This window comes from Marmota monax, unplaced genomic scaffold (genome assembly GCF_021218885.2).
Source record: "Marmota monax isolate L192 unplaced genomic scaffold, Marmota_monax_Labrador192_F-V1.1 WCK01_AAM20220418_F8-fsc00417, whole genome shotgun sequence".
NCBI lineage: Eukaryota > Metazoa > Chordata > Mammalia > Rodentia > Sciuridae > Marmota > Marmota monax.
In genome coordinates, this window is record NW_026693442.1 from 19,471 (window position 1) to 42,153 (window position 22,683).

Here is a 22,683-nt window from a genome sequence, read left to right on the forward strand (position 1 = left end):
TTAAAAAAATAAAACCTAGATGGGATGAAAATTATTATTAAAAGACATACAAGGACTAGATTTAAAAACAAAATTTGGACTGGAGTGTGGCTCAGTGGTAGAGCACTTGCCTAGCATGTGTGAGGCCCTGGGTTTGATCCTCAGCACCACATAAAGATACATAATACAAAAGATCCATTGACAACTAAAAAATATATATATTAAGGAAAAAAAGCAAAATTCAACTATGTGTCATTTGTAATAGACAACTCTAAAATAAAACATCTCAGAAAGTCTGAAGATTATAAACAAGGCAAAGACAAACTAAAGCAAATAGAAACAAAAAGAAAGCAGAGCTCATGATATTTAATACCCAAGATGAACTGAGATAAAAATCATTCAATGGGGCCATGGCAATACTTAATAAAAATGCTATTTAAATATTAATAGAGCAAGAAGGAAAAACATGAAGGTTTTCCAAGGTGGCTTCCAAGAAGCCAACACAGTCATGATACCACAACCCAGCAAAGATATTCACTTATGGTATCTCAATAAAAAAAAATCTAAATAAGATTAACAAATATCTAGCAGTACATTTATACACATACACACACAGAGTAAACATGCAAGGTTTGTTCTTAAAATGCAAGAATGGAGTCATACTCGAAATGTTATTTATGATTTATCAAGTTAGTAGGTGAGTGGAAATAAAAATAACAAATTAATCTTGATAGATGCTGAAAAGGCACTTAATAAATTTGGTAATAATTTTTATTTTTTAAAAATTATCTAAGTGCTCACTTTGATAGTAGAATAAATAAATAAATCTTACCTAACATAATAGTGCCTTATTTCTGCCTCTGGAGTTACTACATAACCCAGGAACTACAGAGAAAAAGAGTCTCAGCTGGAAACAGAGGCACACAGTTCTCCAGAGCTGAACTGAAGGGACAGCAATTTGATAAGGCTTCACTACCCCGGAAGGGGGCCAGACATTCCAGGCCTTGCCTCTGGAGCCAAGCGTGGGGAGAAACTGCCTTCTAGGGGAGCAGTGTGACCATGGGCACAGGCGGCTAAGCTCACTCGTCCACACTGCTAATCAACTATCCAGAGGGCCATTCTCCAAGAGTTTTGTCCCAACTTGCCCTGGACAGTCCTGGTTTATGTTGTCCCAGATTAATTAGGAAAGCTCTCCCTTCAGTCATGAAAAAGTGTTCATCTGCAGCAACACAGATGACCCTGGAGGGCATCATGTTAAGTGAAATACACCAGGCAATGAAATACAAACAACGTATGACGACTTCTGTGTGTGGAATCTATGAAAGCTGAACTTAGTGAAGGAGAGCGGACTGGTAGCTGCCAGGGCAGGAGGTGGGGGAAATAGGGGATGTTGGTCAAAGGGTACACACTGTCAATAGATGAGTCAGTTCTGGGGATCTAATACACAGCATGGTGAATATACAGCTACTAACAATGTGCTGTGTAATTGAAATTTGCTAACAGTAAATCTTAAGTGTTCTCAGCACAGTAAGAAAAAGTAGTAACTATGTGTAGCAGTTTAGACATGGTGTCCCCCAAAAGCTCATGTGACACAATACAAGGTTTGGAGGAGAAATGATTGGGTTATATCTTTAACCTAATCCCTGATAGGGATTAACTGAATGGCAACTGAAGTGGTGGGTGTGGCTGGGAGGAGGTGGGACACTGGGGGCGTGGCTTTGGGGTATCTATTTTTCTCTGGCAAGTGGTCTCTCTCTCTGCTTTCTGATCACCATGTGAGCTGCTTCCCTCTACCATACTTTTGTTCCACCTGACCTCAAGCTTCCAGGAATGGAGCCGCCATCTATAGACTAAGACCTCTGAAACTGTGGACCTTCAAATCAACTTTTCCTCCTCTACAACTGTTCTGGTTGGGTCTTTTGGTCACAGCAGTGAAAAAGCTGACTAGAACATTATGTGAGGTGATGGATATACTACCTAGGTATCAAATCCTCATATTGCAATTCTACTAGAGAACTCAACTGCTGAAAAATAATATATCATCACAGTATTCTTGATAAGGGTCAAAACTTATTCCAATGTCACATTTAAGATTTGTACATTTCTCTAAATATAAACTTTATCCAATAATTATAATCTAATTTTGAACTGTACTTATTGATATGAATACTGAAGTATTTAGGACTGAAGTGTACTAATGTTTGCAACTTTGAAATGGCATCAGAAAGACTAAGATGGGTTGATGGATGGTAGGTAGACACGTGATAAAGCAAACTGCAGCATAACGCTAATGCTGGAATTCAGAGAGTATGTTCACGACATTTGTTTCAACTTTTCTGTATGTTTGAAAATTTCACATAAGATGTTCAAAACACATAAGCATCATAAGTTATAATTTAGTTCCCTTTTTTTCCCTTTGTAGTACTGGTTATTGAACCCAGGGCTTTACACATACTACCCAAGAGCTATACAACTGAGCTATACCCCTCACCCTTTTTTAAATTTATTTATTTTTTAGTACTGAGAATTTAACTCAGGGGTGCTTTACCACTGAGCTATATCCTCGGCCCTTTTAATTTTTTTTTTTTATTTGAGATAGGGTCTCACTAAGTTGCTGAGGCTGGCCTCAAACTTGTGATCCCCCTGCCTCACCTCTTGAGACATGTGCCATGGTGCGCAGCTACTTCCAGTCTTTTTTTTTTTTTTTTTAAGAGAGAGAGAGAGAGAGAGAGAGAAAGAGAGAGAGAGAGAGAGAATTTTTTAATATTTATTTTTTAGTTTTCAGCGGACACAACATCTTTGTTTGTATGTGGTCTGAGGATCGAACCCGGGCCGCACGCATGCCAGGCGAGCGCACTACCGCTTGAGCCACATCCCCAGCCCCATACTTCCAGTCTTATAATATGATCAACATCAAGACATTTTCAAGACTGAAGACTCAGACAGTCTTACCTTTATAAAGAAATGTGCCGACACAAGAAAGAGCCATACTCACCCACAGACTGAGAAGTGAATGCTGCTACAATCTGGGGACTGGCCAGGGCCTCCAGTCTGTTCTTCAAGGCCTCTAAGTGCACACATTTTTCTGAGTAGTCTGGTGTATCCACAAGCATTGTCAAGCTGTTCTGCATGCCGGTTAGCTTGGCAGAAATCACAGTGATGTCCTGTAAAAAAATGAGAATAGAGGGTATTTATTTTAAGACTCCAGCTACCTCAATTGGGATTGAATAAAATATAGGAAAAGGCAACTCTTAATATAATAAAATGGCCAATAAACATTATGTTCAACATTATTGGTACTCAAATAACTGCAAATTAAAACAAGAATGTGCCATTTTCCTCTAAAAAAACTGGGAAAGTATTTTTAAAAATTATGATAGCTATTGTTTGGTGAAGATGCAAAAAAAAAAAAAAAAAAAGACTCTCTGGTGTCATACATGTCTGCTGACTTACTCCAACAGCAACGTGACAAGAGTCTTAAAAATACTCACATCATTTAACTTGGTATTTTCTCTTCCAGAAATGATTATTTCTTTAAGGGATATAGAGATATTGCTGTATTATAATTAATGTGATTGTAGTGTTAAAATAACAAAGCCTAGAAGCAACATAAATCTTTTATTATAACAAATAAAATATAAATTATGGGTCACTCATAATGGTATGTGGAATACTGTACAGCCACCCAAAATTATGTTTTTGAAATGTACTAAATAAAGGTATTGTGTCCAGCTACAACTAAAAAATAAATATTAAAAAAAAATTTACAACTTACTATTAAATGAAATGAACACTATAAAAAAGTATATAGACACGAGTCCCAATTTTGTTTCATATACATCAATGTAATATATGTAATACATACATGTATATTAGTTATACACAGGTATAACTAAATGTACACAGTCATGACATCTGCATACATACAAAATACATACCTAAGTAAAAAAGTGTACAAACATGTATAAAAAATACCTAATAGGGGCTGGGGCTATAGCTCAGTGGTAGAGCGCTTGCATAGTATGGGTGAGGCACTGGGTTTGATCCTCAGACCACACATAAATAAATAAATGAATAAATAAAATAAAGTTATAAAAATTATTTTTAAAAAATCCTTTACAGACTTAAAAAGTATACTACTGTGGTCTAGAAATATGGAACATTTTCTTTTCTTCCTTGTGTATTGAATTTCTCAAATCTTGTAAGATACACATAAATGAGTTTTTTAATTAGAAAAATAATTAATTAAGAAAGTACTATGTGATAGTATTCCAGCACTCAATGAGCTAGGATGTATCAAACACTGTATCAGACATCTGAGACTCCCAGATGAGTAAGGTCACATTACAAAGATGTGCTCACAACTCGGTGGGATAGAAAGATTCTGATGCAACTTCAGAACAACGGCTCACGTGTTACAGGAGCAAACAGTTTTGCCTTGGAGAGTCAAGGAGCCATCGGGCAGAGCTGTGAAGGGTGGTGCTCTGACTGGACCTAGAGGGACGAGCGGAGGTCCACTCTGATGCAAAGAAAAGCAGAAGGACAGTTCAGGCAGAGAACTGAAGAGCGGAAGGAGATGGCACGTTGGTCTGGAACAGTCACAGCGTGGACAGACATGGAGAGGGCAGCCAGGGAAACGCTGAAAGGCAAGCCCCAACCTGTCCTGAAATAGGCTGCCTTGTTCAGGGCTCAGAATCTATCCAGAAGAGAATGGGAAATCACTGAAAGTTAAAATGCAGGGGAGGGGAGGGAGACAAGGAAATGGCAGGTGCCAATTTATGCTTTAGGATATCTCGTGGTCGCATGTGGAAGATAAATTAGTGTGGCAAAGAGACCAATGGACAGCTGTCGTAATGGTCCAGGAACAAATGATTAAAAGCATGACTAGAATCCCAGCAGAGATAAAAAGAACAGATATAACTGAACAGGAAAGAAGGAGCAGTTAAGGCTTCTGGCATTTCTAGGTTAAATGCTTGGATGCAAAATGGCCCCATTAACCAGGATGGGGGAACACAAGAAAGAGTGATGGTTTATGGCTTTGGATAAAAATAAACAATTCAGCATGGTGGTGCACCCCTGTAATCCCAACTACTCAGGGGACTAAGGCAGGAAGATCCTAAGTTCAAGGTCAGCCTGGTAACTTAAAAAGACCATGTCTCAAAATAAAAAATAAAAAGGGCTGGAGATGTAACTCCATGGTAGAGCACTGGCCTAGCATGCACGAGGCCCTGGGGTCTATGCCTAATTCTGAAAAAAAAATAAAAATAAAAACAGAATTCAGTTTTTGAAATGCCAAATGCTAAGGAGAGTCCAGCTGGTCTTGTGGGCAGTTAGTTTCAAGTATCAGGAGAGTAAAGGGCAGAAAAACAAGATGTATTTAAACTACTAATTGACATTAGTAGTTAAAATAGTAAACCACTAATGTCAATTATTACAACCAGAAACCTTATTTATTTATTTATTGTAGTCCTTGGGGACTGAGCCCCATGCACGTTAGGCAAGCACTCTACCACTCAGCCACATTTCCAGGCCTTTTTTTCCTTTTGAGACAGGGTCTAAGTTGTCCAGCTGGTCTCACACTTGCCATCCCCCTGGTCAGCCTCCAAGTAGCTGAACTGCAGCTGTGCGCACCATCCCTGGCGTGGGCATGCTGGCTGAGGCTTCTCCTCCACTCACTCTCCGTGACCAAGAGGCAAGGTGTGCAAAGTGTGTGGGGAGGGGAGAACTGAGAGCAGTTTCAGATTTTCCCTACAGGACGTCTGAACATTTCTGTCTGCCGCGAATGACATCCCTGGAGGTTGGGGATATTCTGATGAGAGGCTATCACATTTGCTTTCCCCAAATCTCAAGTTCCCGCCTAAATGAATTTCCAACATCTCCTAAATAAGACGCCTACTTGAGTCTTAAATGTCTCCTCAATATCGGCGCTCAGCGTGCTCCACTTGTCCGCTTCTTGAAGAGATTCAGCAGCAAGCTGCATCCTGGACTTCACCTGGTCGATTTCCACCAATACCTGAAAGGAAATGAAGCAAAATAAAGCAGGGATTCCTTTTCCTCTATCTTCCCCCAGTGACCTGAAGCATGAGTCTCGTGGCATGCTCCTTCTTCGGGTAGTTTCTGTACCCCAAAGCATCAGTCACCTAGTCGATTTTGCTCAGCGTGCTGGAGAGATACGTAAGAGGAAAGGACGAAGCTGGAAGGTGACTAGATGATGGCTAGAATTCTGAGTTCAGGCTGGCTTTTGGCAATGCTGTGCTGTCCAACACCCCCTGTGAGAGTGAACCCCTTCCAAAAACCAGAATCCCCACATAGGGCAGGAGCCGAAATACCTGCATCGACTGCGATGTGTCCTGTTCAAATTTTTTAATGTCTTCCTTGACAAGAATCATTTGTTCTTTTAGAAAAGATGCCTCCTGTTTAAGAGCTTCAACATCACGGAGCACTTTGGGCATGTTCTGAAGGGCCTGGTGACTTGTTTCTGTAGCACAAATCAAGGAAAGCAACAGGCACAAAAGGTAAAAATTGGAGCAATCACCAGTGAAAACTTTGAAATATGAGAGACAACAGAGAGAAAACGGCCTGAAGCAGTACAAATCACACAGCTTTTAGAGCCTGCGCCAAGTGTCAGGCAGGAGACAGGATGGGTGGGGAGGAGGACTTGGTAAGGTCCATGTCCTCCTCCTGCCTCAGTGTCCTAAGTATCTTGGATTACAGGCATGTGCCATCACGCCCAGTAACTTTTGGCAATTCTTAGGATAAGTAACACTTTCCTAGGTACCATGGCTGCCATATTGCAGACCCTGAAAACAAAGTGAGTCACATACTGAATCCAGGTATTTTTAAGTTTGAGGGATTATGAAGGTCAAGGGTGACCCTAGTTGACAAGCGGAGTCCATGGCAACCAGGGTCGCAGGAGATAAATAGTGGGGAGTCTCCAGTTAATCCAGTGGTTCTCAAACCTGAACCTGTTTCAGAATTACCCAGTTTCTCACTCAGTAGGTGTAGGGTAGGCCTGAGATCTGCATTCCTAATCCATCTTCAAACAACAATGCTGGCCCCAGGACCACACATAAGAACCATTAGCCTGCTCCTTCTGCTCCCCTTGTCAGACTGAGAAGGCAAACTGTACCCCTAGAACTATGGCACCAGAGTCTAGGTGGCCACTCTGTGGTCTACACAGGGGCGTGCCAAGAAGGAGCACATGACCAGTTTCTTCAGAAAGTCCTTTCAAAAATGGTGTCCTCCATGACCAGGGGATGGTGCTTTAACACTTAAATAATTGTATGACATAGTCAAAAGTATGATGATAAAGTAGCAATGCTGATTCATGGTCATTCCAAAATGTAGTCCACCGAGCACCAGTGTCAAAGGATATGGTTAAAATGCAGGTCTCGGAGCCACCAGCCAGAGATTTTTATTTAGAAGGTTTGGTTTGAGATCAAGGAACCTGTGTTTTATAATGAATATTCCAAGTATAGAATACAATTTGAAAATCTTTGCAGACTAAGATGTGTTATCTGGATTGGGAGGTCACCAGCAGAACCCTTTAGCCCTTGAAGAGCAATTCACGGGGGAATCAAGCAAAGGAGTCTACAGTCTCCTGCTCCACCTGTGCACTGAATGGAACCTTAACATTCTGATGACGTACTGTAGAAACCTGCTCATTCAACTCTGCCACAAAATAGCAATACTGACCCAAGTACAGGTCCAAGGCTGAGGGACCAGGGTCAGAACATGTAAAGGTTTCTTCAACTGACTCAACAGGGCTGACATGGCCCCAGTCACGTCTCCCATTGGCTAAATCTCAGTCACTCATCAGGTCCTGGCTGACCCCCGGTGAACCTCTTTTTCCCTCTCCTTAGCATCCCCCAATTTAGCTGATTCCTATATCTATCTTAAAAATATTTCTGACAGATGGTAGCGCACACCTGTCCCAGATACTTGGAAGGCTGAGGCAGGAAGAATACAAGTTTGAGGCCAGCCTCAACAACTTGAAGCTCTAAGCAAATTAGTGAGACTGTCTCAAAGCAAAATAAAAAAGGTCTGGGGATGTGGCTCAGTGGTTAAGTGTCCCTGGGTTCAATTCCTTGTACCAAAAACAAAAACAACAACAACAACAAAGAAAAAACTCTGTCTTTGGGGGAAGTGCTGGGGAGTGATATTGGGTAAATCATATTCTTATATGTGTGCATGTACAAATGTAAAACAATTCCATCATTATGTATAACTATAATGTACCAATAAAATATGTGGAAAGAGGAAAAAAACTCTCTCTTCCAGTGGTTGCCTCCCTCTTGAAGGGTCAGGGCATTTTCTGGAGTGACAGCAACATTCTATGTTTTGGGATCAGTTTAAGTTATAGTAGTTGAATACACTTGCCAAAACTTGGCAGACTCGTCGGATAAGAGCCATGCATCTCACCTATGTAAATTTTAGCTAAAAGAAAACGGTAAATAAATATTGAACTCTACTGTTTCGTGTTCCAACTGAAATTTCAAGAAATGAAACATACCAATATATATACCTACAACTGATTTTGAAATACACCAAAAAAAAAAAATTAGATGGATCAATGAATAGAGGGAATGGATCAATGGACAGATTGGTGGTGAAGCAGGAACAGTAAAATGTTAATTGTATAATCTAGATGGTGAGTTTATGGATGTCCACTTCACCATGGCTTAGTTCAAGAATCTGCTATAATCCTTCATTTTCTCTCCCTCTTATCCCCCATTCCAATCCATCAGCAAATTCTCCCCTTTCTTGCTCCTAAAAATATCCTGAAGTTCCTACTTCTCATGTTTACTGCCATTACCCGAGTTGGAGCCTCATTATCATCTCTCTTTCACAATCATGAACATTCAGTGGAAGGACCCAGCAATGTTTTTGTTTGTTGTTTGGTACCAGATTGAACCCAGGGGTGCTTAACCACTGATCCACATCCCCAGGTTTTTAATTTTTTTTTTTTTAATTTTGAGTCAGGGTCTCGATAATTTTGCTTAGGACCTTGCTAAGTGACTGAGCCTGGCTTTGAATTTGCAATCCTCCTGCCTCAGCCTCCCAAGCCACTGGAATTACAGGTGTGTGCCACCATGCCCAGCTGTTCAGGGGCTCTTTATCAGTGAGCTTCCTCCCCACAATTAAAAAGGCTCTCACAAATTTCCAAATATTCCCAAAGATGAGGGCAAAGTGGAAGAAAAGGTTTTGTAGTCCACTTTCCCACTTCCTTAACACATATAAAGTACTTAGAACGTCATGTGATATACCAAGTCCTCAAAGTGTCTGTTATTATACTATTATTCATGTCCTCCCTTTGCCCGACGAAGTTCTCATTCAAGGCCTACTGCAGGGAAAGCCCTTTATGATTCTCCCAGACAAGAGATAACTGCACTTTTCTGGCAGCTCTCAGGGCTCCAGGTTCTAGTCTCCTTAAAGCCACCCTTCATTAAAATTTAACTATTTACATATTTTCCCCACAGGCAGCAAGCTGCAGAGAGTTGACTTTTCCTCCCCAGGACCCATTTCTTGATACAAGACAGGAGATGCTCCCTAATTACTAAAAAAAAATGCAAAGTACAATAAAGAATCTGCACTGAAAGAAAACCTCTAGTTCCCTCTAGTTCCTTTCCTTAAACAATGAGCTTATCTATAAAACAAAGTTCTATTTACTATTCGGTTTCAGCGGAAGCGATTTGTTTGCTTTTTCCAACAAAGCCTAGCAGAGGGCTGGTGTGCAGAACTTACTGAATCAACACAGAGCAAAATAAAGTCAAACAGAGGAAGTATTTGACGTGGCTACTGATGGATATTATTTTTTATAACTAACTATCCCTTAAAAAATGGTTGAAGTTTCCATTCTGGCCAGCCTATCTTCCCCCATTAACATAAAGATCCATTAAAATATTATTTCATCCCGGCGGCTCTGGAGGCTGAGGCAGGAGGATAGTGAGTTCAATGCCAGCCTCAGCATATTAGCGAGACCCTAAGCAACTCGGTAAGACCCTGTCTCTAAATAAAACACACACACAAAAAGGGCTGGGGGTGTGGTTCAGCGGTTAGGCGCCCTTGGGTTCAATACCAGGTACCCCCAACAGCCCCCTAAAAAAAAAAGAAAACTAATGTGCAAAATTTGCAAGTGTTAAAGACAGTGCAGCACCAGGCTGAGGCTTCCTCCTGGATGCAGTCGGGTCTGCAGGGCTATTTACTGCCCAATCCGGGCACGGCCAGGGCACAGCCGGGCTCAGGGGAGGGGCCGGGGGGCCCTGCGGCACTTTCTACAAATTCCACTAATCCCAACTGATCCCAGAGGCAGATCTGAACTTACTGCTCTGACTTCTTGCTGGCTGACCTCACAATAAGCCTCATTCTTTTTGCAAAAACCGATGCCGTAGTATTGGCCTCTATGTGCCTATGTAGCGAGCCTTTGGGCTGGCATCATTAGGAACACCCTCCAGTGCCCCAGGGATAAGATTGCCTCTCTGCTCCCAAGATTCCAACAGTTGGTGTGTTGGGACAAAGGAGATTAAGTGCTCAGGAAATTGTCCCAGCTCCTTGGCCCTCCTCAGAGCCCCACCTCTCCCACCAGGTTCTGGTCAGGTTCTGAATTTGCCAGACACTGGGAGAATGGGAAGAGAGAAAAATCCCTTCCATCAGGTCTGTAGCTTCCAGAGCTTTCCTCTCCAGCCTGGGAATCTGTATGTGCAATGGTAGCTTCCACTGACACTCTGGGCTGTGAAGGCCTGGGGAACACTGGGACAGAGAGGACTAGGATGCTAGGCAAGAGGGTTGGGGCAGATGTCCTATTTTCATGGGTCAGAATCAGTCAAAAGGAACCAGGATCCAGACCTAGGCATTTTGAGGTGACGCCAAGGCAGGAGCTGATCAAAATTCTGCTTAGGGAAGTCCTGAGGCTAGGGGTTGCTCTGTCAGGACTTGTGTTCTGAGTCCCCATGGGTTCCTTGTAGCTGTAGGCTCTTGGATTCCTGCAGGAGCACTAGACATTGTGATGTGTAGTCTAATTTTAGGAGCCAGAGAAGACAATTGAATTCAATTTCTGGGTGCATAGGTGCAGCCTAAATCCTTTCCCAGACCTAATAGTACTCCCCTAGTTCAGAGACATGAAGACTCTGAGTACATAGGACCGACTGTGGACACGGCTGCAAGGGTCTGCGTGAGGACACGGAATTGTCACTCTGAGTACAAGAAAGCTGTGCTCCAGATGATGGTGCATACGTCCTTAGCTTGAAACTTGTCACAGCTGCCCTATGTGACAGCTTTGGAACACACAGACAGCTCCAGCACACCTGAACTAGACCTCCTGCAGTTTGGTCCCCCATTGGTTGAACCATGACTGTTTGAAAAGCAGTTCTTCTTTCTATTATAGGTGTGGGAAATTATTTCAGGTAATGCAGCAGCTGCTGGGCTGCATACCCCACTGTGAGGAAAAAGGGTCTAAAATAGTTCCTTTCCCCTAAAAATGGTTGGATCCCAAATCTACAGACTCAGAATCTGCATTGCAACAAGATCTCTCGGGTGACTGATATGCACTCTTGAGAAGGGCTGGCTAGGTGCAGCCTTTCCTGGATCCGGGCTGTTAACCTGGTGTACACCTGGGTGGGGGAGATATCCAAGTTGACCGAGTCAAAATGGCGTCCCTTGTGTCAACCCTAACAACAGAAACAGAGTAAATGCAGCTGGGAGATTTCGAAGGAAGCCTTCTTAGGCGTGTTTGCCTGGTAGTAACCACCACAGAAGACTCTGCCAGAACCTGAGACCTGACGAGGCCACCACAACCTCATTCGAAAAGTACTTCTGCCAGGATGCCTGCTCAGCCACCATCTGTGCCACCTCAGACTGGAGCTGTCCTTGTTATTAATCATTTGTGATCAAAGATTATTATTTCAAAATGTTTGATATAATCCTCATTTTGTATTTAAAAACTTCACCTTCCCTCAACCTCTTTGAATATGCTCATAGTTTGCCATGGTACAAGTACTCCCACTGCTATACTTTGTTATTCCCAAATAAATATTATTTTTCTTTTTTCTTTTTGGTACCAGGCATTGAACTCAGGGACACTTGACCACTGAGCAACATCCCCAATGTTATTTTGTATTTAGAGAGAGGGTTTCACTGAGTTACTTAGCAACTCGCTTTTGCTGAGGCTGACTTTGAACTCATGATCCTCCTGCCTCAGCTTCCTGAGCTGCTGGGATTACAGGTATGCGCCACCACACTGGCCCCTACAACAAAATCATTATTCTTTAAGTGTTGAGAGCCACAGCCCGAAGGGGCCCCAGCAAACTTCCAGCTGCCAGCTCATGATTGGCTAACAGCGGCCCCAGCAAACTTCTAGCTGCCAATTGATTGGCTCCTCTGTGGTGATGCTCATTGGGTTGTTTCCCCGCCCTTTCAGACCACGGAGCTGCTCATTGGGGGACTTTTTTTGGCTCTGCCCATGCAACCCACCCAATCGGCCTCAAGAGCAGGAGGAGTGGGGGAGGTTGAGAGGCTTGTGGGAAGCTGGTGGTGGCAGTTGGGCTCTGAAGGTTTTCCTGAAGAGCTGTGTTTTTTGGTGTGTGTGTTCTAAAAATAAAGTTCGTTTCTTTTTTTTTTTTTTTAAAGAGAGAGAGAGAGAGAGAATTTTAATATTTATTTTTTAGTTATCAGCGGATACAACATCTTTGTTTTGTATGTGGTGCTGAGGATTGAACCCGGGCCGCACGCATGCCAGGAAAGCACGCTACCGCTTGAGCCACATCCCCAGCCCTGTTCGTTTCTTTTGACAAGTGGCTCCTGAATTGTGCCCAGCCAGACTGCGGCATTTGAGAATCTTTCTGTCTCTGATTTCTATAAGATTGATACCTGTTTTGAATGATACTCTTCAATGTTCTCCATAAATTTAGGTGGTTGCTCCTTTCCCAGAAAGCACCTGAAGCCCAGACAGAAGGGCATCATCTAGGAACCCATCTGCATGGGTCCTTTCAGGTCAGCCTCACCATCAGGGGTTGGCTTGCAGGCACAGTTCCAATGCCACAACTATAATGTGAAAATTCAATTTTTTTTTCTCTTTTACTTCTAGATCCTCAAGCTAGGCAGGGTGACCAGAGGAAGGTAAAGAGAAGTCCTCCCCTCCAGGTCTCACACAGCAACAGTAACTGCATGTACAAGGGAAAGGATTTCCCCTATTTTAGGGTCTTTCAGGTGGAGTTACTTTCTGTTGGGTATACCAATCAACTCTGATGGCAAAGAAAGCTGCGCTGTATAGCACAAAGCTGGGATTAAAACAGAGCTCTACAGAGGGACTTCTTATCTATCTTGGTCACCCTAGGCAGCAGTCAGCTATGGAACTTTCCATTAGTCCGTAGAAGCCTAGGCTATTGGCCAAGGCCTAATCACTTGGACCAAAGCAATAATAAAAAGCCCATCCTACATATGGTAGTATACATTTTAAGGTAACGAGGATAAAAATGCCAGTGAACATGTGGAGGAAATTTAGAAACTGCCTCTCACTAGCCTCCCCAGCCCAGCTAGAGGCCTCCTCACCAATATATGTCTTAATTGTTCCGGAGCAGTTGTATCCTCTGGGATCACTCAGGCATTATGGATAGTGCGTAGTCCCAAAGAAAGTAACACATAGCAGCCCCATTTCAGCAATCTCACTGAGTTTGGGGTTCCTTCTTCTGAAACAATGCTTCTCAAATTCTAATGTGTAATGTGCATATGAATATATGGCAATCTTACTAACATTCTGATCCAGAACATCTGGTGGTGGAGTGCTTGCCTGGCGTGGGTGAGGCCCTGGGATTAATCCTCAGCACTGCATATAACTAACTAAATAAATACATAGATAAATAAATAAAAGATCCGTCAACAACTAAAAACATTAAAAAAAGAGAAGAAGGTCTGGATTTTGCCTTGAGATTCTGCAATTTAATGTCTCTCCCAGTGATGCAGATGCTGCTGGTTCACAGGCTACATTTTGAGTAGTGAGGCTCTACCAAGTGCCAAGGAATTTAGGGCTTTCAAAATATTAACTATACAGTCTGAGGTGAGGCCAGGCCTCAATTAGCCAAACCTAGAAAGATATTAACACTCCCAAGACAACTCACTGAATCCCAGCTGAGTGCCAGTGATTTTAGCCAGACCAAGCCTTGATTTAACCCTCCCTCATTTAAGGTCTTTAGTACACATTGCCATGCTTGTTCCCCAGGATCTGCCAATGCACACTGATGATGTGTGCAACTTTTTAATGTACAGACTACCTCCTTGCAGATGGCTTTTGCTTCTGCATCTGGGCTACTTGGGATCTAACTTCCTTGTGTGTGCTGGGGATTGAACCTGGGACCCTGGGCATGCTATGTGTGCACTCTACCATTGAGCTATACCCCCAGTCCCCAGGGTCTAACTCTTATTATGAGGTAAGGCTCTGAGTTCTGAGGAGGATCAATACCAGGTTATGAGACATCTGGCCTAAATGTAGAGTCATTCAGTCAATGGAAGGCCAGTCCCCTTAGGCACAAGTGTGGCTTCCTATTTAAAGATGTTCAGGGAACCAAAGTTCTCAGCATCTGCCCAAATGTCCTTATTCCAGGCCTCAAGGTCCCACTGCTTCCACATCAGTGTCCTTCCCTTGGAGTTAGTGACCTGGTATTGTCGTAAATTTAATTGACATAAAACTCAGCAGTATTTACATTCAGGTCCTTGGCTTAGTACTCAGCCCTATCTGCCCTGCAACTAGAGGAGATGAGGGGTTCCTTCAAGACTGACACCAAGGCATTCTGGTTCCATGGAAGTTCTCAGCTGGATAGTTGCACCTTTGATCTCAATTTGTTTTTCACTGGAATTGTTTCTTAGATCTCTCAGAAAAAGTTCAAGAATCTTTATAATTTATATTGTTGCCATAGAAACCAAATGTCGCAGTCACTTGAACTCCAAGAAACTTGCCTTCCATCTTCAGTTCATTCTGATGGTAATTGGTGTTATCTGATGCCACCACATAGGTGTGTAAACTGCTAACAAATGATGTAAAAGGAATCTACCAAAGTCATATAGACCTCTTCCTGGAGGGAAGAGGAGAGAAATTGGATGTGAAAGAAGGAAGTGGAATTCCATTTAAGATGCAATGTTTTATGACTTTTAATTTTTTAAAAAAGTTTGAAGCCAATATGAAAACAGCATTTATAAATTCTATATGGTAAAGATTTATTATGATATGATTGCATTTTCCATTTTTTTTTCAAATTTTGACATACTTCATTCCCAACACAGAACTATATAACATTATGATATTGAAGGGTTTATCCAAGGATTCAGGTTGATCGAAAAATGAGAAAGGAATTCATAAAACCACTACAACAAGTAAAATACACATAGCAAAATCACTTCAAAATTACTACATGGTACAGAACCCAAACTCATAAAAAGCAAAGGGTGTCTTTTTCTCCCTCTGGCACCTATTTGTATTTCCCAAAACACTTCCTAGTCTTTTAGGTATACTTCCAAAGACACTTAATGCATTCACAAGTGCAAACATATATCAATTCTATAAGCATAAGATGGATATTATTGGGAATGTTGCATGTTCACTATACAATATACCTTAAAGATGATCCCACATTAATACATATACAAATCCCCCTTTTATGGCTTCTTAGTATTGATTTGTCATAATCTATTAGGCACTCTGGGTAGTTATTTACTATTTTGCTACTTTCTGTTACTAGAAATCAAGTGAAATTCCATACTTCTCTACAGAAGTCATTTTACCCATATTTGAGTATCTATACAGAATACATTCCCAAAAGAGAAATTACTAGGTAAAGGGATATATACATTTAAATTTCTGACAACCACTGCCAGATTGTTCTCTACAGAAGTGGTATTAATTTCTAAAAAAATATGAAGATGCTTTTCTTCCTGTCAAGTAGTATGCTATCATACTTAATTATTTTGTCAATTGGTATTTCTGCCATCATGAATGACTGTCTCCATATGTTTAGGAACTATTCTAAATTCCTTTTCCACCTGTCATTTTCTTTGCCCATTTTTCTTTTCAGGATCTTAGAATTTTTCTCTTCCATTTATAGGAATATTTTTTGGTTTTGGGTGGTACTGGGGAATGGGACCCAGAGGCACTCTACCCCTGGGCTAGATTCCCCAGCCCTTTTAATTTTGAGACATAGTCTCACTGATTTTTCCAGGCTGGCCTTGAACCTGGGATCCTCCTGCCTCAGCTTTCTGAGTCACGGTGACTGCAGGCATGTACCACTGCCCCCAGCTTAAGAAGTTTAAAATCAACAAGGAATTAACTATTTGTGACACTTGCTGCTGATATTTTCCCAGTGCATTGCTTCTTGCACTTTTTAATGGTATTTTTTCCTACAAAGATAATTTTCTACTTGAAATAGTTATTATTTCCTATTCTAGTTTCTGGTGGGAGCCACAGACTTTTCCTATGCTGAAATTCTGGAGCAAGAGGTTAGTAATATATTCCAACTTAGCTGTAATTCATTCCATAATCACCTAAGTCCGTGTTTTCTTGTGAATGTGTCTGAAAAAAATATTTTTGGGGGGTACCAGGGATGGAACTCATGAGCACTTGACCACTGAGATGCATCTCCAGCACTATTTTGTATTTTATTTAGAGACAAGGTCTCATTGAGTTGCTTTGTGCCTCAATTTGGCTGAGGCTGACTTTGAACTCAAGATCCTCCTGTGTGAGCCTCCTGAGCTGCAGGGATTACAAGTGTGTGCCACTGCGCCTGGCTGTGTCTAAAATTCTTCAAAGTAAAGTTCTTAATATTGTAACTAGCTGCCAGAAATGAACCAATTGTAGCTTTAAGTTTATACTCTTACAATGAGAAATTTAGGTTTCCTTATTAGGAAATAAAAAGGTCTTACTATTCTTAATAGAAAATTAACTGAATTTTTTAGTTACTGTCTCTGAAAAAAAATGTGGATTTATTTGCCTTTAAATATTGGGAGAGTTTCCTAGAGACCCAGGACAAATGAGGGATTCACATTTTGTAGTAGTGGCCTTTCAAAAAATAAGGATATTAAATTTACTCTATAATTTCATTGGTTATTAAATTAAGTGGAAAACAAAATATAACCTTTGAGTTCAGTACATTCATTCCCCTTTAGTCTTCAATCATCTTAAACAAACAGTGCTTCCCTAGAGGACTGTGGCAATCTTTTCTTTCTTTTTTTTAAATTGTTTCTTTTTAGTTATACCGGCAGCAGAATTCATTTCGATTCTAGTTAGAATCCCATTGTTATGGAGGTGGGATTCACTGTGCTGCCTTTATATTTGTACATGGGAAATTATGTCAGATTCATTCCACTGTCTTTCCTTTTCCTGTCTTCCCTTATTTTCCCTCCATTCCACATTGCCTAATCCACTGAACTTCTATTCTTCTCCTAACCACCCCCCCTCTTATTGTGGATTTAGTTCCCACAAACCAGAGAACACATTCAACCTTTGATTTTTAGAGACTGGATTATTTCGCTTAGAACGAGAGTCTCCAGATCCATCCATTTGCTGGCAAGTGTCATAAAGTCATTCTTTTTTATAGCTGAGTAACACTCCATTGTGTATATATACCACGTTTTCTTTAACCACTCATCTATTGAAGGGCACCTAGGTTAATTTCATAGCTTAGCTACTGTGAATTGAGCTGCTGTAAACAGTGATGTGACGATCTTACCTTACGTACCAACAGACTTATGTTCACAGAATGCCCAAGAAAATATTGTTGTGCCCTTTGTCTTGTTTGGAGATACAGATGTTGCACGGGGAAAGGACCTGGCACTGGGACCTCGTCTCTTACCTACAGGTGTCCCAAGGGCTTTGCTTTCATGAGCCATGCTGCAGTGTTCGAAGATGGTGCCAATCTGGAGGGTAGAGGGAATGCCTAACTGTGAGAAGAAAGACTCAGCCTGACTCATGCACAGATTAAATTTATTTGGGACACAAGAGCTTTAGAAAGCAGTCACCCCACCATTGTAGATCTTCCAAGGATAGGGAATAGCCGAGCCTGGGATTCATGGATTCACAAGAAATCTTCTGGGCTGGTCACCAGGTACACTTGTCAATCTCCACTCACCTTTTGAGATTGGTAATCCTTTAAAATTAAATGGGATTCCTTTAAAATTAAAAGCCCCACATTATTATTTTTCTTCATCATTTTCTAATAACCTGTATGTCCATCCCGACTTCCTCATGCAAAGAATGGAAACTGAGGAATTGCTCCCAAATCCTGGACAGGCACCAGCAGAGGTTAAACAACCAGAATAATATTCTCAGGCTAGTAAGGCCTGGTAACTCCCTGGCTTTTGTTCCAATAAGTTGTGTTTCTGTAAGACAAACGGATACAAAGTAGCTGCCTTCCCAGTTTTGGCTGAATGGTGATTACATTCATTTTTTTTTCTTTTTATGTTTCCTCTTATTTCTGATGCAGGGGGGCAACTGAATCCAGTGTACTAGAAACCCAGCAGGGCCTCTGGCTGGGGAACCAGTGACAACATGGCTGCCAGAGCCACTCTTCTGAAACACAAGTTTGATCAGGACATTTCCTCTGCTTAGAAACTGCCGGCTGCTTAGCACTGACACTGTGGTAGGCATGCTCACCGCTCTTTGGACGAGGACTTGTTGTAGTGTCCCTCCCCACAACCTCCACCCCCACGGTGACATCTACCCATTACCATCATTTTTCCATCTTCCAGGAAAGCTCCTTTCTCCCACCAGCTGGACTGCCCTTCCATGTCTAGCAGATTATGTGCATCTTCAAGCTCTCGCTTCGATGTTCTCCACTCTCTAACGACTGCCCCACACACCCCCACACTCTTTGCTCCCACAGAACTTAGTAGAAATCTAAACAAAGCACCAGGTTGTGATACGGGTTTGTTCCCCAACGTGGTTTATGTTGGCCTTTTTATCTCAACTCCAGCCCATGCCTGCCTGACAGAGGAGGTACTCAAATACACTGGTGTTCCCATTTCTTCCCTTCTTCCTCCTAGGATCACCTATTTTCCTGGAAGAGTTAAGGTACTTCGGTTGGGGTAGAGGAAAGAGAGTGAGAAATCCTGGTTCATGTCCTTGTGAATCTAAGGTCACGGTTACTTGTCTCACTTGAGCTCCTTGGGGCTGTCATTGAATAGGGCTTCTCTTCTAGGACAGGGCTATAGATAATGCAACCAGGTTGTCTTTCTATCATTTGCTTCCAACTTCTCTCTCCTGGGGTCATGCAGACTTTTGAGAGCAGTGGACAAGGCGGCATCTGTCTGCCCTAGAAAAGCCCACCAGGAACTGGTCTGCCCGCATGGAGCCCTTGACTGGTTTATACTCACTTTGAAAACAGCGTCCTGGCAGGTATGACCACAGCCATTGCTGCAGCACTTCATTCCCCTGGGACATGAATCATCTCCTGTGCACCTTTCAACACAAATCCCATAGACTCCTTCAGGCACTTCAGGGCATTCTCCATAGTCTTGCAGTTCTGAAATGAACAATGGTGTTTTTGGAACCTGGAGCGGTCACTAGGACAGAGAGGAGAACTTATGCTGGAGGTCTGAAGCCCTCACCACAGGACTCCGGCTTCTTCCTTTCCTTCCTTGGTGCTCCTGGACCCCCTCAGATTCATCAGCACCACTGTCACTCTTAAGTCCTTATGCTCAGAGTCTAGCCCTTGAGAGAATGTTCTTGGAGCTCTAAAGCCTGCAGAGACTCAACAGGAAAGGAACCTGCACTGTCATCCTGGAAAACCTCTGTTGTAAGACAGCCACCTGCCTACCCTGCACAAATCTGCGTTCACCTCAGAGCAACTGCCCCTGGGAGTCACATCTAGGGTACATCTGCTAGTTAGGGAGACCCCTGCCCCATTCTCTACACCCAGCTTCTGTTGAACTCTACTCACTCTCATAAGGATGGGAAATGCAGGGTAATCTCTCCTACAGATCAAAGGAAATAAGTCTGATTCATGCAGTGGGCATGTGCCTGCCTCCCAGACTACCTCCAGGCTCCAGACTGGGCTCCCAGCCTTCTTGCCTCTCAACTGGTATCCCCTCAGCTCACCTTGGGAAGGAAAATAAGTCCGGGCACAGACCATGTCCATTCCCAGGGTGACAAAACCCACCAGGACCAAGACTGTGGCTGCCTTCATGTTGGCTTCTGCTAAGCCGCGAAGATACACAACAATTTATACTGTGCCACCTGAGAGGAAGGCTGTGAGGGAGGCAGCAGAGCAGGAAGTTCGAAAAAACACAAGGTCTCCAGGGAGTGCCCCCAGGGGATCTAGTTCCTTTGTTCACAAGAACTTTCAAATTAAAGTGTTGTTTCTTGGCAGGTGGAAATGCCAAACTTGAGATACTCAAGAACACATTTTAGCAGGTTGGCACTAGTTTTCCCGGTGACAGGAAATGGTAACAAAGAAATGAATGGTGTAATTTAGAATCTTCAGAGTGAGAACTTAAACTTTGAAACCAGGTGTGGACTGGAAGGCTGATCTGGGGCCTCCAGGAGGTCCAGTTATGTCAGAATGTGACCAGGATCCTCCTATTGAAGTCTGAATCTGGAGGGCCCCCCAAAAGCCAGATCTGGCCACTCTCCCCCTCAAAATAAACAGGAAAGGTAACAGTGAAAAGCGGGAAAGGAACATTAATAGATCCAGCAGCTCAGCACTGTCTTCACATTGTCTTTAAGTCTATAGCTCACGTGAGTCTATAGACTTAAAGAGAGTCCGATTTGGGCCCGAGTGGAAGGGATGCAACATTCAGCAGATGTGGCCAAACTGGGGTCAGGCTCCTTGTTATTTCAGTTCTGGTTCTGCGTCTTTATTGCTTGAGGACAGTTTCCACTTATTACTCAGGATGTTTATCTGTCACACCTGAGACCCAGGAAGGTCAATTCTGTTTCTATGAGATGATTGTTCCTGCTTAGCCGGGCAGCCCCATCTTGGGGTGATTTCCTGGCAGGTGTAGAAGGACAGCTACTGAAGACTTCCAAGGTGCCATGGCAGGGATCTGAAACAGGATGCTGTAAAAGGTGACAGTTGAATGTCCCTGGAAATCATGAATTGGTCTTGAAGGTTGGGGGGCGAGCTAGGTGAGGCAAATTTAGGGTTAACAAACCTGTATTGCTAGTTTTTAGATGAACAGTCCTTAGATGATTAACATGCCCTCATGAGGAGCTGATCAGGGATCTGGCCCAATATTTAGGGTAATGAAGGGGACAGATATTAAAAATGAAGGCAGAGATGCCAAGTTTTATCCTGTTTTTAGTTACTTATTGGATAGGTCTTCTCAATGAAGAATTGATGCTTTTAGCAAAAGGCAGCCTCTCTGAGTCCCTGTTATAAGAATTCGTCACGTTTCTGGGAAATGGGAAATGTGTGCTTTGAGATATTGACAAGCCCCAAGGCTGAGTTCACAAAGCAGGGCTGAGTGGAAAACAAGCCACCTGCTGAAGGAGTGACAGGAGGGAGTGAAGTCAACCCCTGAGGGGATGGATGCTCAAAGATCACAAGCTGGCTGGACCTTGCCGGTTGGTGTTCTCTGACCTACTGTGCCCTGTACTGAGAGGTTCCTACAGAGAGGGCTGCATAGGTAGCTACCAGGGGGCTGAGCTACAGGAGAATATAGAATGTCCCAGAAACCTGAGCAGCAAGCTTGTTCTTTCCTATCCCAATTATAGAATTTCAAAGAGCTGTAGAAATCCCTATGGTTGTGGGAGAAGGGAGTGAGTAAAGTTGGCTTTGTCCTTCGTGGTCAGAACTTGGACAAGTACTGATGACCACCAGTGGACATCCACTGTTGGAGCAGAGAAATACTAAGAAAACCAAAGGGAAGAGCTCTGAAGGCCACTTTTGAACCCCTACGCAAAGAAAAGGCCACCAACTCCAATTTTAAATCAAATTAAAGCAAGCTTATATTTGTGTATACAAAGAGAGATGATCAGCAGCTGTCTCTCCTAACACAGGCTAGAGACCAGCACCCCAGCTCTCCAGGAACAAGGTTTTGTAGCACAAAGTTGCAAAGCGGGTGTCTTGAGAACTTACAGCTAACAGGATTTTGACAAGCATAATACAAAGGCAGATAGAAGGTTAATGATCTACATGACATGATATTTCGAGGTAGAGAGTAAATTCAGATCCCAACATTAGAATTTATGAGGCACCACTGAGGTTTCAGAAAGGGTTGTTATTGAAAGGAAAGTGACCACAACACTTGTAGCGACCAAGAGATCTTTATTGCAGCAGTGTAACAGAGGAGAAAAGAGAGAAAGAGAAGTGTGGGGGTGGGCAGGGGAAGGCTTTTATAGCCCTTCTGCTGTGCTACCTAAATCTAACAGGGTCTCTGGGTTTGCAAGCTGCCTTGTTGGCACAAGGCGGGTTAAGTGTTCAGCCTTGAGCATGGGGGTGAAGCATTCAGCCTTGAGCAGAGGCTTGGGCATTTGGGCTTGAAGCAAACAGGTGATAAAGAACCAGACAGAGGGTTTGAGTGGCCAGGTCATCCTGCAGCTAACTTTGTTTGGCATGCCCTGTAGACCAGACTGTCCTTCACCTAACATTCCTCCCTTTTTGTTTTCTAAGTGACATGGGGGACTGCGTAAAATCCTCTAGCTACTTCCTGCTTAATGGTGGGCAGCATGGGACCTAGAAGGGAAAGTGGAAGAATGTTCGGGGGACAGGTCTGAGAAGACCAGGG

General features: G+C 42.7%; 2 protein-coding genes across 2 annotated transcripts in view; both read right to left on the bottom strand.

Annotated features, from left to right (window-relative positions):
• Positions 1 to 17,703, bottom strand: part of LOC124101512 (conserved oligomeric Golgi complex subunit 7-like) — a 37,164-nt gene extending 19,461 nt beyond the window's left edge. Inside the window, exons 1-4 of the mRNA XM_046457522.2 lie at positions 17,688 to 17,703; positions 6,309 to 6,457; positions 5,876 to 5,992; positions 2,975 to 3,143 (exon numbers count right to left, since the gene is read on the bottom strand). Coding sequence (XP_046313478.1) covers positions 2,975 to 3,143; positions 5,876 to 5,992; positions 6,309 to 6,431 — 409 coding nt within the window. The 5' untranslated portion in view covers positions 6,432 to 6,457; positions 17,688 to 17,703. The remainder of the gene's footprint in view (positions 1 to 2,974; positions 3,144 to 5,875; positions 5,993 to 6,308; positions 6,458 to 17,687) is intronic.
• Positions 17,704 to 17,924: 221 nt separating this feature from the next.
• LOC124101511 (WAP four-disulfide core domain protein 18-like) lies at positions 17,925 to 20,207 on the bottom strand. The gene is made up of 3 exons (XM_046457521.2): positions 20,054 to 20,207; positions 19,330 to 19,478; positions 17,925 to 18,104 (listed from the first exon to the last, which is right to left on the bottom strand). Exons 1-3 carry the CDS (start codon positions 20,139 to 20,141, stop codon positions 18,072 to 18,074), a joined length of 270 nt encoding a protein of 89 aa, XP_046313477.1. The 5' UTR covers positions 20,142 to 20,207; the 3' UTR covers positions 17,925 to 18,071.
• Positions 20,208 to 22,683: the final 2,476 nt, after the last annotated feature.